General features: G+C 45.0%; 1 protein-coding gene across 2 annotated transcripts in view; it reads right to left on the bottom strand.

Annotated features, from left to right (window-relative positions):
* RHBDL3 (rhomboid like 3) overlaps positions 1-20,509 on the bottom strand; it is a 62,091-nt gene that overhangs the window by 12,405 nt on the left and 29,177 nt on the right. For both annotated transcript variants that reach the window (XM_059864063.1, XM_059864062.1), the window contains 3 exons: positions 11,738-11,896; positions 3,696-3,920; positions 2,868-3,016 (listed from right to left, as the gene is read on the bottom strand). In XM_059864063.1, the coding sequence (XP_059720046.1) occupies positions 2,868-3,016; positions 3,696-3,920; positions 11,738-11,896 (533 nt within the window). The remainder of the gene's footprint in view (positions 1-2,867; positions 3,017-3,695; positions 3,921-11,737; positions 11,897-20,509) is intronic.

Genomic DNA, 20,509 nt, shown 5'->3' with positions numbered 1-20,509 from the left:
CAATCCTCTCCTGATATCTTAATAAGTTTGTTTCCATTGAATTTCTCTCCAAAGATGAATTTCCCTCCTGCACAATACACTCAGCATTGCAATTTTTCATCATGGGAAACTACTGCATGTAACTGAGTTCTTTCATTACCTTCCTCAAACCTTTTGAAGCCACTGGGCATGGTCAGCACTCGCTCTGATCCCGCATGCTCACAGAATGCAGGGAATTCAATTAGGAACAACCAGCAAAGGTCAAACTGAGATCACTGAGATGAGTCCAAACATCCAAGTGCCCTTCCATAGAGGGGAGGGAAGAAGCTTTGGCTGGCACACAGTCAACATCATGAGGTGGCACCTGACATTTCCACACAAAGCACTGGGTCTTATTTTTCAAAGGAAGCTTTTGTAAGAGCTCAGCAAAGTTTATCCTGGACTCTGAAGTGACTGCTCTGATTCACAGCTGTTCTTAAAAGACTTCCCAGGAGCAATCCCATTCACTTCTATTCCCCATCATGCTAAGAGCTTTGAAGGCACCAGAGTCAATAAGTACCCATAAAATATAATTACCCTTTGCCAGTGCTGAATGTGTCATTCTTGAAATGACAATTTCATTGATTTATTAAGGACTTTCTCCTTCCCTGGGACCAAACAAATGGGACTGAGCATCAATGCAAGTCATTAGTTATGGCAGTGATACAAATGTGTGGGCTTCAGATATCAACGTCTGCTTTCCATGAAAACAGAAGGGCAGAATTTACAACTTTGCCTTTTCAGTCCTTGACAAAGCTCCCTCCATCAGAACCAACATACAGCCTGTACATTTTTGGAATCATTCTAGAGGCACAGCCAGCCAAGCCTTAGCAACTGCTGCCTTTTCAAACACCTTCCGGCTGCCACTTGCTCTTCAAAAAAAGACGGAGTGCACTAAATTAAGGAGCAGTCCACATTACCATTTAAAAGTCTCAGCTGGAAGCAGGGTAACAATAGACCCATGGCATTGTGTTATCCTCTCATTTGAAAATGAGAGGAGAATGATGGGCGCCCACTAAAAAACAATATTACCTTTCCAAGATTTATCTGTTTTCCTCACAAGAAAGGAGCTTAATACAGAGAAGTTAGAAATAAAGGAACATTTAGCTTAACTCCAGATACTGCAGATAAATCACAAGGTTTATTGTTCCAGTGGGACTCTACATTGTTTTAAAGGCTGTGTAGCTAAAGGACTTGGAATCCATCATGAGGAGTCCCCTGCTCACCACCTTCCATTGTTCCACTCTGAGTCAGCCAGAGGTGAAATAAACCTGAGAGATTTTTGGCCAGTGAGTGTGAAGAATGCCAGGGAACTGCCTGCTACAAGGGTGACCTGGCACAGGTTAGGAAAGCATGCCAGAGAAGGCATTTAATGCTGGGAACTTGTTCTTGTGCAGGTGTTTCTCCTCCAATGTATCCTAGAGCAATCTGTAGTTATAGAAGCGATATGGTAAAACACCACCACCATCAAAAGAAAGCCCAAATACAAATTAACTAACATTAGTTAAAATCAAGTGTTTCTTTCTTTTACAAGCCCAGTTTTCCCCATATTTTCAGCGATGGAAATTTCCATTTCTCATTTCATGTAACCAGCCTCATGCCAAAGCCCAGTAGTCCCCACCTGCAGGATGAAGTCTATGTAATATAGGCTCTTTGGAGGGATTCAGCATGCAGAGGACAGAGGTTGCCACATTCAGAAGTTTCTTCTAAAAAGTTTTCCCTACTTTTCCCTTGGGTGGAGTCTGTTTTTGTCCAGGGATCTGGGGCACATCTTGTGCTCCAGGGCAATTACACACCAAGGAAGTTATTCCATGGCAGGGAAGAGACATCAGTATGTCTTCCATCAGAGATGTGGAAAAAAGGCAAAGATCAACTTGATCTTTCTGGCCTTTCATAGAAGAACATTGACTGATGGAAATATAGGCTTTCTATTTAAGAACAAAGGGTCCTTATGCAGTTTCAAACTCAACACTACTGCTGAAAGGCTTGTGGCTGTCATTTTTCAATGACAGAATTAAAGAAAATTGCAATTATCTGCCAGGAATGTGTGAAGATAATGATCTGAGAAACTGCTCAGAGGGGGTAGAATGTTTTGTACAGGGATGAACTTTCCAGTGACACTTACTCATCACCATGGCATCACAAATATCACACAATTAAGTCTGTTTAAATTTTGTGAGGACTAGCACAGCAGAGAAGAACAGGGTCAGAATCCCCACACCTTGTATATTCTTCCCAAGTCTGCTACATACCTACCATGGGATGAAGGAGGATTCATTTTATTGGGCACCTTCATTTTGCATGGACCATTCTGTGTCCATCCAGTCACTCGAGATTGTTAACTCTTCAGGAACACTGAGTTAATCCAGTGTGTACAAAATGGGAGTTCAGGCTTGACACAGCCTTCTGGGCCTTAGCTCAGTCCCTACAGAAGGGACCAACATTACTGAGTGATGACATGTCCCAGGCACAGGGAATTTAACTGACTTTTCCAACACCCTGTATTTTTAAATACCAGTCCAGCATCTTTGCAGGCTTGTTCTACCACCTGCACAGCTCCTTTAGTGGAACACTGGGCTTTGACCTGGTTTTAGGAAGTGCACAGTAAGAAGAAAGTGTGGTCCCAACACTGCTGGGGAGAAAAGCAGCATCTGTTAAGTTTCTTTTGTTGCCTTGTCCCTTCAGAGAGCTGTGAAGGTTTGCACCTCATTGCCCAACAGTCCACAACATCTTCAGATTTATAATTGAGTTTTTACAATTTATAATTGAGTTTTTAAAATTTAATTCTGAGCTGAATCTGTCACTTCCTCTATCTCTCTGGGGAATGTGAACTGTTTGTAAGTACTCACCCTGCATGCATGAATATGTAGGTTAGGTACCTCCAAGCCTGGGCCCGAAGCTGGGGATGGTACAGTAATGCATTCTTCAGATACAAGGGGTGGCTGACTTGCAGCACAAATCTGTCTAAGACCACTCCATTGTAAAGAAAAAAGGCAACCTAAAAAAGCAGAGAGATTCATTGGTTAGCAAATGCCTTTTCTCACCAAAAAGTACCTTTTATCTAAAATAATGGAGAAAAAGTAATATATACAAATTTTTTCTCCCATTTGACAGCTTCACACAGCATGAAAATCCCCTGTTTTGAGGAACCTGCAACACATTGATATAACTGTATTTGTGGTCTCCTGTAACACACCAGCCCCTGAGTCAGAGTAACCTGCTCCCAGTCAGCACCCTACTATCAGTGTCATATCTACTCTGTACTTACTTGAGCACATTACTTAGCAAATGTGCAAAGATCTCATTTGGGCAACGCATGAGCAGGTCAGAATATTTAACCCAGAGATTCTCTTCTCTCCTTTTCCTCTCCACTCACAGAACAGAGGTAGCTGTACAGAAATTTCTAATTCCATTGACTTAGCCATTTCTCTAGAACTGTCCTGTTTTCACTCCTCAGACAGTTTTGCTCTCATTTCCCAAATTGTGTAGTCCCATATACAAATTGTTCCAGTGACAGGATCACAGTCCCCACTTAAACACACTTCAGCAGGCAACCAAAATGGCCATTGGCTTCACGTCTGTCCTTGTCCGGGTCTGAACGAGTCCCTCTGCAGCCCTTGATTGTGTCCCAGCAGAGCCTTTGGCAGTGTGGGGAGCTTCCCAGGGAGGGTACTTGCCTCTACAATGGTGATGGTGATCATGAACCAGGGCGGGGGGCAGCAGGTGTAGCTGTCATAGTACCACTTGCGGTCGATCTCCCGCGGGAGGGTTTCGTAGGCCACGTGCCGGATCAGCCTCTGCGAGAGGCTCAGCCCCGTCTCCTCCAGCAGGGCCTTGCTGCACAGCCTCCTGTTCCCCTGCAGGATGGCCTGGCGGAAACTGTTTGACCTTTTGTTGCTCATCTGGGTAAAAGGGAACAGAAGAAGCCATGAGTACAAAGCAAGGCCTGGCACAGTCATCAGGGAGAATAGTGCCAGTTTGGCAGCACCAGATCCAGGCAGGCAGGAAAGCCACCACCAGGCTGAGCTTTAGGAACCAAGACTTGGGACAATGACAGGGTGACTTACTTGGGGTGCAAGGAAAACGAGTACCATGGCCTACCATTATGATGTCAATAAATGAGGTCAGGGCAGAACTCTGGCAAGGCAGAGTGGAGGCTGCTGGTGCACCGGGCTGAGCTCTGTGGCCCATTCTTCCATGCACCCTCTTCACCATCAGTTATCACAATCCATATTCCTGCCTCCTCCTTCCCTCTGCTCCCCCTGCTCTATCAAACTTTCCTGCAGTCTTGGGGCAGGAAAGTTTCTCAAATGTAGCAGCAGGCACTTTCACAGCACATCTAACCCTTGTGGCAGGAGTTAGCTCTGGGCAAAGAAAATTATCTCTCTGTGTAAAACAAAACTGCCTGAGCAACAGCAACAAACAACAAATTAATCGGCTGTACAGGCTGTCTTAGCTCCTGTAAGCTTGCAAGTCTTTACAGGGCTTCTTTCATAAGTTATCTTCAGAGGGGGCAGGCTCTGAGCTGGCACAGGCTTACAGCTAATTTGTATATGCATTATCACCTTACATGCATAGATTTAGCTATCTTTTTGAGCATACACTTCACCAGTTTGGATGCATAATTAAAGCAATTGCATTTGCAAATTAGGCAGATGGAATCTTACGCTTACCCTTCTGGGGGTGGGGGAACACACCAGGTCTGAAAGAGCTTGCTCCAAGATTTGTATAATTGTTAATTAGCCCTGATGTTAAACAAACCTGCTGCATTAGAGCCACTGTCTGTACTGGCTGAATCTTTGGCAGGGAGCTCCAAAGGCTCACTGTGTACACAGGCTGCTGCAGGGGGACCTTCCACTGTAACAGGCAGCAAAGCAAACATGACAGCCTGGTTCTTCCTCTGGGAGAACTGCTAGCTGCTCTCAAACCACCAGCACATCCAGCCTCCCAGAACCAAGCAAGAGAAGACACTCAACAGCCGTTGTCTTGGATCATGCTGGTTTCAGCTGATATCCCAAAGCCAGCAGACCCCAGAGCTTGGGCTCTCAGTGCCCAGGCAGTCAGGGAATTGCTCCAAGCTGGACCAAGCTGCTTAAATACAGTAATCACTGCAGGGAGCCACCTCCTGTTAATCACTGGAGGAAGGCAAGGGGCCATCTGAGGTGATGGTACTGCAATCCATTCTGCCCATCCCTCCTTAGCCTTCATTTGTAGCCTGTCCCTCAAACACAGAGGAGCATTGACCATTAGCTGATGTTCTTATACTTATTTTAAACTGAGGAAAAATTTGTTGTTGTTCTCTTTGAGTTGTTTCAGTGAGAAGATGTTTTACCCTAACAACTCTCTCCATTTTGGTATTTCTCCTTTGCTCTCTCTTTCCTTTGCTGACTCAGAAAACACTTGTAAAAGAACATTTCTTGTAAAAAAAAGCAGAAAAAAAAAAGAAGAAAAAAAATGTCCACAAAGTCTCTCTCTCTCAGTCTTCTCATGTCCATCATCCAAAGGCCTGTATCTAAAACAAGGGAAGATGAGGGGGAAAAAAATTGTTGTGGTCCTCTGTTGCATTAAGAGATCCTGCTCATACTGAAAGATAATATTTTCATAGAGAAACATCCAACAGGTACAAGGCTTTCTTTAGCATGTGTGAGATGCCTTTTGCTAGGTACAGATCTACCTCTGTTTCAAAGATACTTTTAGCCACCTAATGACCTCTCTGTGTCCACAGAAGAAAGCTTCATTCCAGGTTACTTCAAAACAGCCTTTCAAAAATGTCCTGCATGTCTCCCTCACAAAGTTCATTCTTTTCTCTCTGGCTTTGCCCCTCTTATGGGCAAGAATAAATTCAGACTGAAACTATAAAATTGCTTGAAGACACCAGACAGTTGACTGGAGCTGTTGATCTGCTTATTCCAATTACAGTGATAAATGGGATTTCCTGCCTACCACAAAGCAGTCAGTGCTTTTCCCTGTTGCAGCATTTCAGTGGAAAAGAAAATAATTTCCAGAGTCAAGGAAAATCATCATTTCAGTTCAGCATCAAGAAGTGCTGGCCACTCTCAGTAGATGATCACCTCATCAGTGCAGAGACTTCCAAGGGAGATGGGCAGGAAACTACAAAGGCTGCTGATGCCCATGGTTAGGATCATAACAAAGATTTCTTTGCATCTGTTGAGCAGAGGATCCTAAGGGAGGCACCCCTCAACTCGTCCATTACTGTTACAAGGGAGTGGCTCTGTTCAGTCACCTGAATTCAGCTCAGCCCCATCAGTCCAGTGTCCTCTCTGCAATAATGCTTGTGCTGCCCATGGAGCCCAGAAACAGCCAGGGCACTGCAAATTCATCACCATTGATGTCACCAGTGATGTTTGTGAAGATGTTCCTCAATATACTAAAAACAAAACAGGGAAAGGTCTTCTTAGATTTACCAGCAAAGTGTTGCAGGATCACTCTAAGTCATAGCACAGATGACCAAAGCCTCCACTGGCTCTTGTGAGGAGGTGGGAAACTAGACTACTGTTCAGCAGAAAGTTCTGCCTTCCTCCTTCCAGAGAGGAAGATAAATCACAGGACCTTTCACACCCCACACAGAAGCTAACATGGAAGGGACATGAAAATATTTGCCAGACCCTCTTTAGAGCAAAGGATATGAAGAGAAGGTCCAGGTTCCTTCTACATGCTGCAGTCTTGGCGTGGTTTTACACCCTGATGAGGCAGGGACACAGAGTCAGGAGTGTGCCAGACATGCTGAAAAGCCCCCACAATCCCTCAAGATGTGGATGAGTTGATGTACTGAGCCCTTGTTAAAATCAGGCCTCTTGGGAAGGAGGCATCCTGCTGGTCCCCACCTGCATGCATTGCCCACAGCACCAAGGAGGAGATGATCTCCAAAGAGACAGCACAGCTGACTGCTAGGGCTCAAGCAAACACAGCAATCCCGGCCCTACTCACATGAGCCCAGAGACCTTTGGATCAAGCTAGGAGAGATGGGCATGAGGAGAGACAGAGGATTAAGTCAGTATTGCTGCTCTCTCCAATTCTTGATGAGAAGTCTATTTTGTTCCTCAGACTGACTTTGGAAGACTCAAATCTTCCCAAACAGAGTCTCGCATATGGTCACAATTTGCTGACTGGATTTTGGAATTACATAATATTGGTATTAATAAGCCAAGTATTTAATCATCAGCTGAAAGAACACTAGGCCCATTGTTGGCCTGCACATGATCATGGCTCCAGGAGCCCAGGGCAGCCCACCCCACTTCTCTTCACGCAATCAATCTAGGACTTCCTTAATGAGCTTGATATTAAAGCTGCAAGCAGATGGGTACAGCAAACAGTAAGTGGAGAGAGAAGACAGCAGTAGGGAACAACACATTCCCTTAGTCCTTCCTGCCTGCAAAACAGTATTCTGCAGAGAGAAAGAAATTTCCCTTGCAGAAGAGCCAGGCTGAGCTGACTGGTACCCAGGTGCTGTCATCTCTGCCCTTTGGTCTCACCCTACCAAAACAAACCAAGGCTTAGGGCTAGAACTCTGCTCAAGGGCTGGGTTTGATACCTCCATGCAAATGGAAATTCTTTTTCCTACTTAGATCTGAACCTGTCTTCAACACTGAAAACATCAACATTGAGGATATCAAGAGCAGAACAGCGACGAACTTTGATGAAGCACAAAGCCCTGCTTTTGTTTGGCACACGTGGTACTCCAAAATTACTCTGGAATAATCTGCAACTTGCAAAGGAAGTTGTCCATCCCCCTGGCAGACCAATTTCTCTGTGTTCCTTGGATACCTGTAGTACTGTGGCTACCTCAGATAATCAATAGCCAAGCCATGTAGTATTTCCTTACCTCCAATGTCAGGGCTTGTGTGGGGCACAGCACCCTTTTTATGGTTTTATTCAGCCTCACTCAGAAGGTTTTGAAAAACATGGATTTTTGCCGATTACGTATTGGCATCTTTGAGACTGGTCTCAAGCTATTTTTAAGCACATGCAGCTCTGTGACAGGCAATGCATTCAGCTCTCCAGCTCTGATCCTCCAAGACACAGAATATTAAATCAGAAGTTAGCACAAGCTTTTTAAAAGCCTCTGCCAGCTCCAGTTTTATAACCCACTTTACTTACAAATGCAACCTCTCCAATCAATTTTGCTTTCAAGATTCACATTTATTTCCTTCCCTCTGCCCACACTTCTACAAAATGCTAATGTGGGTAGAGACAGCTTTTCCCAAAATGCATATCTCAGCATTAAGTTCATCTGTCACAGATGTTGAGCCAACCTGGCAGCACTTTCCCAAATAATATCAAAGGAAAAAAAAACTGAATACCAAATACCAACATTCTGATCTGGTTTGGCCAAGCAGTGGTTTACTCAAGGGATTCAAAGAAAGAGGCAGGAGAGACAAAATAAATTATCCTTGCTCAAGGTTTTGCCTGATTCCTATTAAATGTGCCAGGCTTAGGCCTTCCAGAACTTCCAATAGAGAAGGTAAAACACTTTCAAATTGCAAGGTTACTTGAAAGAACATTGCTTGTAGGACAAGACTAACATTGTGGTTCAAATAACATTGTTACACAGTGCTCCAAAAATGTGTGCTGTTCACATTAAAAATGAGGTAGAAATAGCCTGTCCCTAGAGGCCAGCCAGGGAAAGCAAAGCAGGTAGTGAGTCTTGATCTGGAAAATAAAGGATGTGCATTTAATTAGTTACTATATTTTGCTCATTACTGAGATGCTACATCAACTTCAAGTTACTACAAAGCCACAGCTAAACATTTCTGTTAGAAGCAGTAGTGTTTTGTTTTTCCCAAGTCACATGAACTCTGTCTTAGAGCTTACTACTTACTGCAAGCTCTATTACACTTCACAGGATATTATGTGAAGTAATCCAGGACTGCCAACAGCAACTGCTGTTCAGCAAGAATCTCAGCAAATAATATCTCAAGTATAATTAACTCCTGGCTTGTCTCTTCTCTGAAAGCAGCAAAGTTAAACACCTTGGTTCACTATCTCCTCCTGTGGCCCATGCTGTCCATAGCCAGATTTTTTTCTGTGCATCTCTTTTCACAATGCTGCAAAGCAACCAGAGAGCAGAAATGCACAAGATGTCTCCACTCGTACAGGAAACACTTTTGTTACTCTGTACTGTCTCAGACACAGCATAAGAAATCCCATCTGAAACTGCTTTCTGCCATTACTACAAACCACAGAGCAGAAACAGAAATGGGTATGATTGCAGCATTGTGTTTTACAACTACATGAGCTGAATTTCATACACACAGAGGAGAAGTAATTTCCATTGAGTTGCCTATCTGATCTTTTTGAGCCTTTTGTTTGCAGATCACACCAGGAGTTTTCATCTTCCTTGAATTTATTAATTTCTCAATTTGTTTCCCAAGTGCTTTCTGGGGTCTAGTCTCATATATTAAAACTTTCAATTTCATAAATTTAAGTTGCTTTGCTGAGAGCAGGCATACGTATGGATGTTGCTATTAAGGTGAGAAGTCTATAATTACATTTTTGATGTATCTAGAAGTTCACAAAACATTTTGAACATCAGAGGATAACATAGCTTTGCTCAATAGCAGTCCTTTAGCTGGGGATCACAGTGCCTGAGAGAGCAGGCAGAGTTCTTGGTGCTCATAATGATGCTGGAGAAAAGGAAAACAATACATACAGAGAGCCTTGCTTGTAAAGCCTCTAATAGTAAAAGGTTGCCTTTCCATCCCCACACCCAGCACGATCATTTTTGGCAGCAGGTCAGTTCTTGCTAAGCTACTGAAACAGACAAATTAACCTGAGCATAAAGCAGAGAGGGCTAATGATCATCAAGCACAAACATGCACCTAAACACCACCACACCAAGGACTGACAGCTAGGAGGTGAAGGAAATCCCTAATTTTACAGTGATTCTGTATCATCTGTGCTGCTTCTTTCCATCAGGAAGTTCAAAAGAAAGTTCAGAAAGCAGGGAAAATAGAAGGAGTCCTAAAAATGTTTGGATGTTGGAAATCAATAGAAACTAGAGGAGAAGTGAGAAGAGAGATGTCATTTGTAAGTAGTTTAATGTTTTGGGATTTGCATTGCCTATTGATTAGAAAGTGCAAAAAATGCAGACAAGGATAGAGGGGCTGGTGACAGGAAAATCAATGGCTTCTTTATAGGAGTCATTCAATAGTAGTGAAGGAAATTTGCTGTTTTGCAGAAACCACATCACCTGGGTGTGAGCTGGCACAGCCTCCTATTCCCAAAGGAGGAGAATGTCCAAGCATTTTAGCTCCCACCTACCTCTCATTAGCGTGTGCTGCTCCTGAGCCCTGTGGAGTGAGGAGAGAGAAAAAAGCCCAGTTCTATTCCTGAGCCTGTTGCCAATGTGTTGGCTGGCCCTAGGCCATCATTTCTGTAAAAGAAATTCGATGATGCCTCTTCCTGCTACCTAAGTGTTGTGCAGCCCAATTAGTGAATGCTTGCACAGTACTTTGAATATCCCCAACTGTGGAACAAGCAGCTGTTACTATAAATACTCTGCTGAGCACTGAGGACCACACTGTTATGCTGGAGCTGAGGAAAACCTCACAGTGTGTAATCTGTTTAAGAGTTGCTGCATTTATTCTACTGTGTACCTAGACATGGGCAAGAGGCTTACAAGACTGCCTGGTTAGATACAGCAGGTTTATGTCATTCCAACAAAGTAACTTCACCTTGACACTGCCCACAGACTCATGAAGGTCATGACCTGGGTCCTTGACATCTGGGCCATGTTATCATACTTTTCTGATTCATGTGAAAACAGGACATATACAAGACTCTTTCTAAACCAAGAACATGTGCATGAGTGACCATGACAAATGAAGGGATCAAATCCCCAGACTGTCTGCAGAACACACAGAGATACAAATTACTGTACTCAGCAACATGGACACATCCAGCTTTCCACAGAAACCTCAGAGATGTCACCAACCTCCATTCCTCTTTGACTTTGTCACCCAGGCTTATATTAATATTGCACTAAATCTGGGATTCAGGTGTTCAATGGCAGAGTAAGAACAAGGCAAAGCCTCTGAATGGCCAGTGTCCAAGATATCTCGCAAGCAACATTTCTAAGCCATTCTGGGCACCTGACAACACATGCCTGCAATTGTGTTGACTCAACAAACTGTCTTGACAAGAAACAGAGCGATCCCTTCACTAATTGACTCATTAGTAGAGATAGAGAGGCATCCAGATCATGACTCATGCACTCTGAGACACCTCACCTGGAACAAAATGAACGCGACCTAGAAACACTTTATCCCTGTTGCTGTTGATGCCTACAGCAGTGCAATATGACTCCACCTAGCATGTCAACACAACGTTATCTATACATTTTTGTCTGGAAGTAGTGAAATCTCTAGATAAAACAGGAGACATCCAGGCTGACAGACCTCTGCTTGCAAACAAATGGCTCATTATAGCAGCTAGCAAATGATACTGAGAGCAAAAACTTCCAAAGTAGCAGCAGCCATTGCTTCACGATATTACTACAGTTCCCACAGTTCCTTCCCATGCAAATTTGCTTCCCTGGAAAAATCAGAAGCAATTTGACTCTTGCTGAAGCAAGTCCATGCAGAATATGATGCAGCAAACACTGGTGTTAATAAAGGGAGGGAAAGAGACACTGTCCCTCAACAGCCCATGTTTTAAGCAGAGCCAAGGACTGACAGGCCCTGCCAGCCAGAGCACTCACCAGGTTGACGAAGTCCTGGTAGCAGATCCTCCCCTCAGAGTTGCTGTCTGCCAGGGCTAGCAGGACCTCCAGCTTGTGGGGGTCCAGCTCCGAGCCGTGCCTCTGGAGGAGAGAGCGGAATTTCTCCGTGCTGATGTAGCCAGTGTTGTCAGGATCAAACTGGGGTAGGAGGGGAGAGTGCCACAATTAACAACCCATGTTACACACAACTCAGTCCTCCTATGCTTTCATCATCCACTGCAGACCCACAGGCACCCAGGGGCTGCTCTAGGCTTTGGTGACACTGCCCTGCAATCACCCAGGGACTGGAAAGCACCCTGCTGCAGAGAAGGGTGAGTCCAGGCACCATCATCCACCCAAGCTTCAGCTACATCAGCTCCCTTCACCTTCCTGCCCTCTGCATCATCATTTCTCTTGTCTATTTTTTATCTCTTTCTGTCTGGAACATCAAGCAAACCAGAGATGCAGTTTGTGAGATAAAATGCACTGAAAACTGTTTTACTCCTCTATTTCCTAACACAATTGCACCATAGGAATATGTCACCCCTCCTCAAGCCCCTTCCATGCTCAGTGTTTCTGACAGTCACCTTTCCAGATCATCTCTACAGATGCCTTCACTATGGTAAGTGCTTTCACTGCTGAAGAGCTATTTTAAGACAGTTGGGAAAGAAAATCTTTGGACAGGAAGCAAAGCAGATGAACACCATGTCAAACTGAAAGCAACAAAGCAGCCACATGCCATTTTGAGAATGCAAACCAGAGTCATTAGAAGGAAAGTCCCAGGTGAGATCTGGAGTGAATCCCACTTTGACAAAAAACATCACTGTTCTCCCTGAGCCTAAGTGGCTAATCTAGAAATGCCACTGATGAAAAGAGACACCTTTACAAGGCTGTCCAAAATAATGACTGTTCCAGTGGCCTCTAGGGCACTCTGTGAGGGGCTGCCAGCTCACAGGGCACAGCCTCAGCCCTGACAAAGCCAGTGCTGGCATCACGCCGAGCACCTTTCTGATGTGCTTGGAAAACTAGTGGCTGCAAGCTGCCAGACCAGTCTGCACTAGTCCTTGTGCAGTCTGATCTCTACCAGTTCTCTGTTGCTGGGAGATTTTGCCTTTGATTTCCCAAACTTGGCTGTGAGGACCCTGGTGCTCACTGGCCTCCTTTTGTAGATAATGATATCAAGCTTGTTGGCTGGATTGAATGGCTGTCAGGGGGCAGGGTGGTCAGGAGGGAGTCTTTTCATGAAAACATTTGGGACATAATAGGCCTTGGCAGAGCCAAAAAGGTCCTATCAATCCTCACTCTTTCCTAATGGAGAACAAAAGTTGAACAGGCGCTGGGCCTTCGATCAGACACAGTGGAGGGAAATGCCTTGGCAAGGGATGGGGTAGGAAGGAGGATGTGGCAGAGGATGCAGCCTGCCAGCAGCAGGGCTGGCACAGCTCTGCAGTGAGCAGAACAGCTATAAAACAGAGCAGCCTCAGGCACGGGCTGCTTGTTTAGAGGCTGTAGTGTCCAGGTGTGAGGATCTGGCTCCATCTCCTTCTGGCCTGAACCCCTTTGTCCCTCTGCTCTGCTCTCCCCAGCTGCTTGGCTGAGAAGGAGCTGTCTAACCTGAGGAGGGGAGGTCACAGCTCCTTGCTGGAGTAGGACTATCTACCTTTGGTCACAGCAGTAGCCCCTTTGTGAAGAAGGTGCTGGGGATTACACAAAACAAGATAAACCAAGTGACCTGTGGACAGTCAGAGCTGGGCACTCTCTCCAGTTCTCTGCCAAAGGTTGTCCTGCCCTTGTGAGGTGGCCTGGATGTACCTCCCTGACAGATGGCACCCAGAGCCAAAGGTGGATTTCATCAGCTGTTTACTGTTAAACAAAGGCTTAATATTAATCCCTGGAAAAGTTTAGCTCCCCTACTCCAGCCCACTCTGATGCTTTGAGTTAACAGATCAAACTAAAACCAACCCCAAAAGTCAAGGCTTCTGCACTCAGGCTCAGCTCTGATGAGTTTTGGCTCTTGCTGTGACTCTCAGGCCAGCCTGTTTGTGGTGCCCAATCCCAGACACACATACCCAGGAAATAAAGCATTATTAGCACAATACCTGGGATGACCTTTCTCAAGGGGAATTTGTAGGAGCTGTGAGATGAGTCATTCAGTGAATGGATCTAAGACCTGCAACCCCACAGATACTCCTCTGTTCACCCCTGTTTCTCAAAAACATTTGAGCTAACCAACATCTTACTTAATTGCACCAGTTTAACTGCATCTTGATATTTAAAACATCAGAACCTAGCTTGTCTAAAACCATTTGCTTCTTGAAGGCTTAAGTACCTCTCTACTTTGAGGGCCAGGCTCAGCACCCAACATGTGGGACTCTCCCCATGCTGTGTAGTCACTGACTTTGCAGGAAGACCAAGGGCTGCAGCCCCAAGGAACGTGGCTATTCCTTCAAAGGGCAGATGAGATACAGAGCTGAAGCACACAGGCTTCCAGAGAACAAAAGAGCTGCTGAGATCACAAACCACTTTTCCCAGATTTTGTTCTGCTTTCAAGCTTTCCAAAAAGAAGCATTTTGTCACCAAGAACAGAAATTACACAACGGCTTCAGAGCTTCAACCCAGCCCACAAGGACACACTAACGACTTCAGACTCACTAGTGCTGGAGCTGATACATCCTGTCATTCAGGATGTTGCTGTTACTGGCTGCTGGCTTCCAAAGGCACAGCTGAAGCTGTAGCTGTCTGGTGGCTACAAATGAATCTGCTTCTTTCTCACTCCAAGAGGCACCAGCATTCCTCCTTCAGCTCACTGAAGTCTTGCTGCTTGCTCCACAAAAAGCAAAGCGGTGGCAGAAGGTAGCTGGTGTTTTCTGTAGTGCAATTTGGCTATTGAGTCTCTTCTCCTCTTCCATGTTATTATATATAATTTTTTTTTGGCACCATGTTAATGATAATAATTAGAAATAAGTGTGAAGTAAAACCGTGGATCTGAACAATGTGAGAGTAAGAGATGAACAATGAACAACTGACATCTGAACTCAAATACCTCAGAGCAGGGCCAGAGCACAGGCTCCGCAACCTGGAGCAGAATGTTTTGCTTATTTTGCTGTCAACCCCAGCTGTGAGGAACTCCTCTTGTTTATGTTTAAACAAATTTTTAATTGTACAACATTTCTCTATAAAAAGCATATAAAAATTTCATCTGTTACCACTCAAAATCCACACCAATACTTCAAACTGCTTCAAACCCTGTTTCTGGCATCACAGCTATCCACAAAAATCAAGGGGTTGAGCAGGTCCTGTATATCCTCTGTCCCTACACATGGCAAATCATAGAACCACAGAATGTGCTGAGTTAGAATGAACCCATTAGAATCATCGAGTCCTCCATGCTCCATCCAGCTCCTGTCCCTATGCAGGACAGCCCCAGAATCCCATCATGTGCCTGGGAGTCTTGTCCAAACATTTCTTGAACTCAGACAGGCTCGGTGCTGTGACCACAGCCCTGGGGAGCCTGCTCCAGTGCACAACCACCCTTAGATATTCAACCTAGACCTCTCCCTGACTCAGCTCTAGCTGTTTCCTTGACCCCTGCCATGGGTCATAAGAACAAAGAGATCAGAACCTTCCCCTCCTGAGGATGTTGAAGACCACAGTGAGGTCTCTCCCCAGTCTCCTCTTCAGGCCAAACAAACCAAGTGACCTCAGCCACTCCTCACATGGCTTCCCCTCTAGACACTGCACCATCCTCAGGGCCCCCTTTGGACACTCTCTAACAGCTTCATGTCTTTTTCATAATATGATGCCCAAAACTACATACAGCAGTCCAGGTGACACTGCACCAGTGCAAAAACGTGTGACAGCAGACTCAAAACACTTAGCTCCATCAATTATAAAAGAGGCAACTGACCTTTGCTAGGCGCTTCATGCATTTATCCATGATGATCTCCTCTGGGGCCAATTGTCCCACAAGCCCAGCCGAGCATCAGGGTCTCACCCGAGGACAGACAGTGCCTGCAGGCAGCACCAGGACTGTGCTGAGCCCAGCTCCAGCCCCACGGGGAGCAAATCTCCCACAGCACAGGCACCACAGAACAGTGCAGCTCCTTCTGCCTGTCCACGATCTCGGGCAGGCAAGTGATCAGGGATGAGGAAGCCGTTTGCCCCCACCCCTGCCCCCAGACAATGGGACACTAACGGCAATTTCATGCAAGGTTTCATCCGCATTTCAATGACAATCACCCTTAACTCCCTTGATCCTCAGCCAGGCTCTTAAGCAAAAATGTAAATATGTTAATGACCATAGCAGCCATCTGACCCAGCATCCTAATTCCCTGGCCCAAAACAATCTGTTTTTCTCCTGTTTCTTCCTTATATTAGAGGAGACACACCACAAACTAAAGGTCCCCCAGCAAAACTACAAGACAAAAGTAAGGTGAGGGGACCTCACAAAATGTGTTGAAAATAGGAAATTCAGTTGAGGAAAGAAAATGAAATCTCAATTGTTCCTCTTCTTTAATTAAAGTCACATCAGCCACGGTTGAGTGAGCAAGTAGGGTGGAGGCTGGTGCTGCAGACAATGAGTATCTTGGGAAAACTCAGATATTTCAGAGTGCAGCCAGCTGCTCCTCTCCCCATGGCAAACAGCCCTCAGAGGCAACAGGGCAGCTGGAGAGTCAACAGCTGAACTGGGCACAACAGCAGGATCCTTGTCTGGCTTTAGGATTGCAGGAACAGAGTTTGCTACCACCCATAGTTTCTTCATTGAAGAGCTTTGTCTCAACACCACCAAAGCCACAGTTGTCTTTCCAGTGGGCAAGGCTCCAAGCAACTTCATCTAATTTGGAAATTGGCCTTGAGTTGGACCAGTTCCTTAAAAATCTGAGTCATACTAAGGTCTGGTGGTGTCTTCACTTTTGGAAGAGACTGGCCTAGCAGTGTCAGGCCCCCTGGCACTGACCCCAGCTCTGCTCCAGACTAGGAGATTCTGCAAAGAAATTGCCCTGAGCTTCAGCTTCTCCTCCCTATTATATAGAAATGACAACCACTGATTCATTTCCCACCAGAAAGGAGCTCCCAATAGTTGGCCTGATTTTTATTTACATGTAGGTCCTTTTCCACTGGAAAGTGGAAATTGCATGCAACATCTTTTCATCTTCAAGGATTTCAGAAACCATTCTGAGCTTTGCTGGATGTAAAACTCAGATGATAGGTGGCACAATCTCTGCAATCTAGGAATATTTAATGATCCTGCTCTCTCTTCCAAAGGAGAGAAGTGCATGTGAGAAATCCTGATCCAACAGAGAGGAAGGCCAGTCAGAGGTAAATGCATATCCCTCCACCCGGAAATCCAGCTTCCCACCATTTAAAGTCACCTCATCTGAGTTGCCTGAGCACACATGGAAAAACATTAGTGCTGGCTCCAGTGACGCACACTCGCCTCCCCTGTAAATAATGAATTTACTCACCACTGCCCAGACAATATAAAGTGATTAAGGGCTGTCCAGCAGTACTTTTAGGGCATGTTAGATTGCTTTGACCTGAGGTGAACCCGAGGGCTGGAAACATCACCCAGCTCTCAAAAGCCAGATTGCTTTTAAGCACAGAGGATAGTCCCTCATCAAGCAGTGCCCCCAGACACACCTGCTCCTCGGCAAAGATGCAGTGAGACCACAGAGCTGCCCAGCTCAGCTCTCACCTAGGCCAGGAGGCATTCCAGAGAAGAGGGCCTGTCACCTGGATTTGGGTGTCTCTACATGCAGCACACGGCAAAGTGGAGATAGAGGGGACTGGTATAAGAGTCTCTTTTCCCCGAAGAGCAGAATAGCCTGAAAGAGCAGGTTCATGAGCTAGTTGGCCAATCTATAGAGGCATTTCTGTTCTAATTTATTTCTCCTACTGTCTTAGGCATAAAGACAAGAAAGAGACCTACATTATTACCATCTGTTGTTACCTTCTGCAGAAGCACTTCATCTAAACAGACAGTGAAAGCACAGATTCAACAAGAATGAGAGAATCAAAAGATTCAGGAGTGTGCCACTACTCAGTTCTGAGGCACACTAGAAAGAGGGCTTGGAGCCAGATTTGATTTTTTGGTTTTGCCAAGATTGCTGGAGTGAGCCCACAGACTTGTGTGGTGTTGTGACCTCACCATCTACAGGGCACAGGCACCACACCTGTTCGTGTGATCCAGCACAATGAAGGCTGTGCAGAACTCAGAGTGTGGCTGGATGATGGCTGCAATGGCAAAGGGCAATTGCCAAGCCACCAGGCCAAGCAGCACAGGAACACTGTGAACAGAGATGGACTTCTGGGGAGGTTTCAGGTACAGAAAACTGTCAGACTTTCCAAAGCCAGTGACAGGTGGACACCACACTGAACTTCTTTACTATACAGAGATCTACATAACCTGGTCCATAACCACCATAGGCCAAGCAAATCCTACACTTGGAGACCCCAGCAATTTTTGACCCACAGCTTGCAGGGGAAGCCTATCATGCTCAGCCACATACCCAAATTCATGTTTCTGTCTCCATGCTCATTTTTAACACATTTAACACATTTTTTACTCTTTTCCCTATCCATCCTCTGCCTGTGGATTTCTTGCTGCAAGTCCTTGCTAAGACACTTAGAGAGGACAGAGCTGAAAGGTGCTCACAGGACCCACTGGGTGGGTTTTCAGTCCTCAGCAACCTCAACATCCCACAACTCTGAGAGATCCTCTGCCTCTCTCCAAATCAGCCTCCTGGCAGAATACTTCCAGAAACAAGTCTCTAGTCTCAGCTGGGGAATTACAGACAGTGTTCAAGCCACCCAGAACTAAATTATTCAAAATATACCACTGTGCTGGCTTTGAAACCAGAGCCGGTCCCCAGAAAAAAGCCAGGGTAAATAAAAGCTCCATTACCAGCATCACTGACAGGGAAGGAGATGCAGCACTGAAAGTGAGGGAGATAATTACATGATTAACGAGACAGTATGGGTGGCAGGAGATACCCTCCATTACGCCACAAGGCCTAATGCAAAGAGACATGTTTATAGACTGAGCCTTCTCCAGCTCTGCTTCTTCCTGTTTTATTATTTATGACAGTGCATTAAGGCTACTGGAAAGACGCTGAGGCACTCTAAAAAGTTGCAGGTGAGGTTTTTTAGGTGAAAATATTCTTTTTAATCTTGATCCAGCACTGACCATGCTGCACATTCCTACATGGGCAGTTGTCTCAGCTGCAGTAACAGGCTGGGCAGGCTGTGACCCAGCCAGGTGAGTCACGTATCCAACAGCACCAGCCCAAGCTCTGGTGCTATCTCTCATTCCTGAGATTGTGGACAAGATGAAGCCAACAAGAGACCACCTAGTGATTGGTGTGACCAAACTCACAGGAACAGTTAAAATATTTTCTTAAATCCTGAGGCAAGGGGTTTATAACTTTGCAGAATTGCTTGTCAGCACTGGCCCCAACATTCTTAATGTACGAATGCCCAATCTCTTGTTCTCCTTTTTCAATTCCTCCAGTTTTTAGGCCCCCACAATCTCCTGAAGCAATGAGTTCTGCAGTCTAGATAAAATAAACTCCACTTTTCATCTGGATGGTGTAAGGTATTAAATATCAAAAGCTGAAAACAGCAATATCCATAGTATCATAAGACATGTGATATTCTCATTCACCACCACGTAATTATTGTTTAGGTGGTTTTAGACATATCTGACTGGAAAATCTCAAAATTCTCTATTAATAATTATTAAATCTCTCAGGGCCTCTACATGATGAGGGGACGTAATATGTAAGTTACTTCATTCAGATCCAAAACGCAACACACTCTGGGTGAGATGCTGCATTGATTTGCATTACATAACTCGCCAGAAGACATAAGCATGCACAGTCAATCTCACAACTGGGAGACAGACAGGCTCTAATCACTACTGCTACAAAAAAAGCTAAAAAAAAAAAAACCAAACCCCAAAAAACCCAGAAACTGACACACAACAGTGAGAAGAACTCTTCTGGGCGGGGGCTGTATTTCACACCAAGTTCCTGCAGTCAGATCCCTGCTTACCCCTGGGTCAACTAATCATACATAAGATTTCTGTAAAATTCACTGCTACAGGATAATGTCTCTGTCACAGCTGCATCTATGCTAGTACAGTCTAGCATATGAGTCTGTTAGTCTTCTCATTCAAAACAGGTTTTTGGTCTGATATTACCTGGAAAAAGTTGCATTGGTGATATCAGTGTGAAAGAGCCAGGGGAGATGAAATGGTTTTGGTTTTTATGTGGACAAAAGCCCAATGAATTATCTCTATCATATGATGATGATGATGATGCACTTTCTGTCCCAGCAGTAACTCTGAAGAATGTTACACAGCAGCTGCTGAAGTTAGTTTTGAATCAGCAGGTCAAGGTAACTTTCATCCAAAAGGTTTTAAAAAGTCATTACAAATACTGATTTTCTGCAAGTCTGGGAACACTGGAAGAACATCAAGATCTGCTTGCTCCCGTTCTTCCAGTTTTGAATCAGCAGTACCAGCCCTTCCAACCATGGCTCCAAAATTCCTGTGCAATCACAGTGACAGGCACGCACCCTGCTCCCTAAACTGCCCAGCAAGAATTTAATGGGATACAGCAGGTCTTGATGGTCTAACAGCAACCCACAGCAAAGGAACAAATGACTGATATTGAGTAACACACATTTGAAGAAGGACTGGTCTAATATCAGTCAGAATAGGCCACAGAAAACAGATTATGTCCAGCTGATATTTTCTGGATGAGAACACAA

This window comes from Haemorhous mexicanus, chromosome 20 (assembly GCF_027477595.1).
Source record: "Haemorhous mexicanus isolate bHaeMex1 chromosome 20, bHaeMex1.pri, whole genome shotgun sequence".
In the NCBI taxonomy this organism is placed as follows: domain Eukaryota; kingdom Metazoa; phylum Chordata; class Aves; order Passeriformes; family Fringillidae; genus Haemorhous; species Haemorhous mexicanus.
Note: the sequence above shows the minus strand (reverse complement) of the source record. Positions and strands in the feature narration are given on the sequence as shown.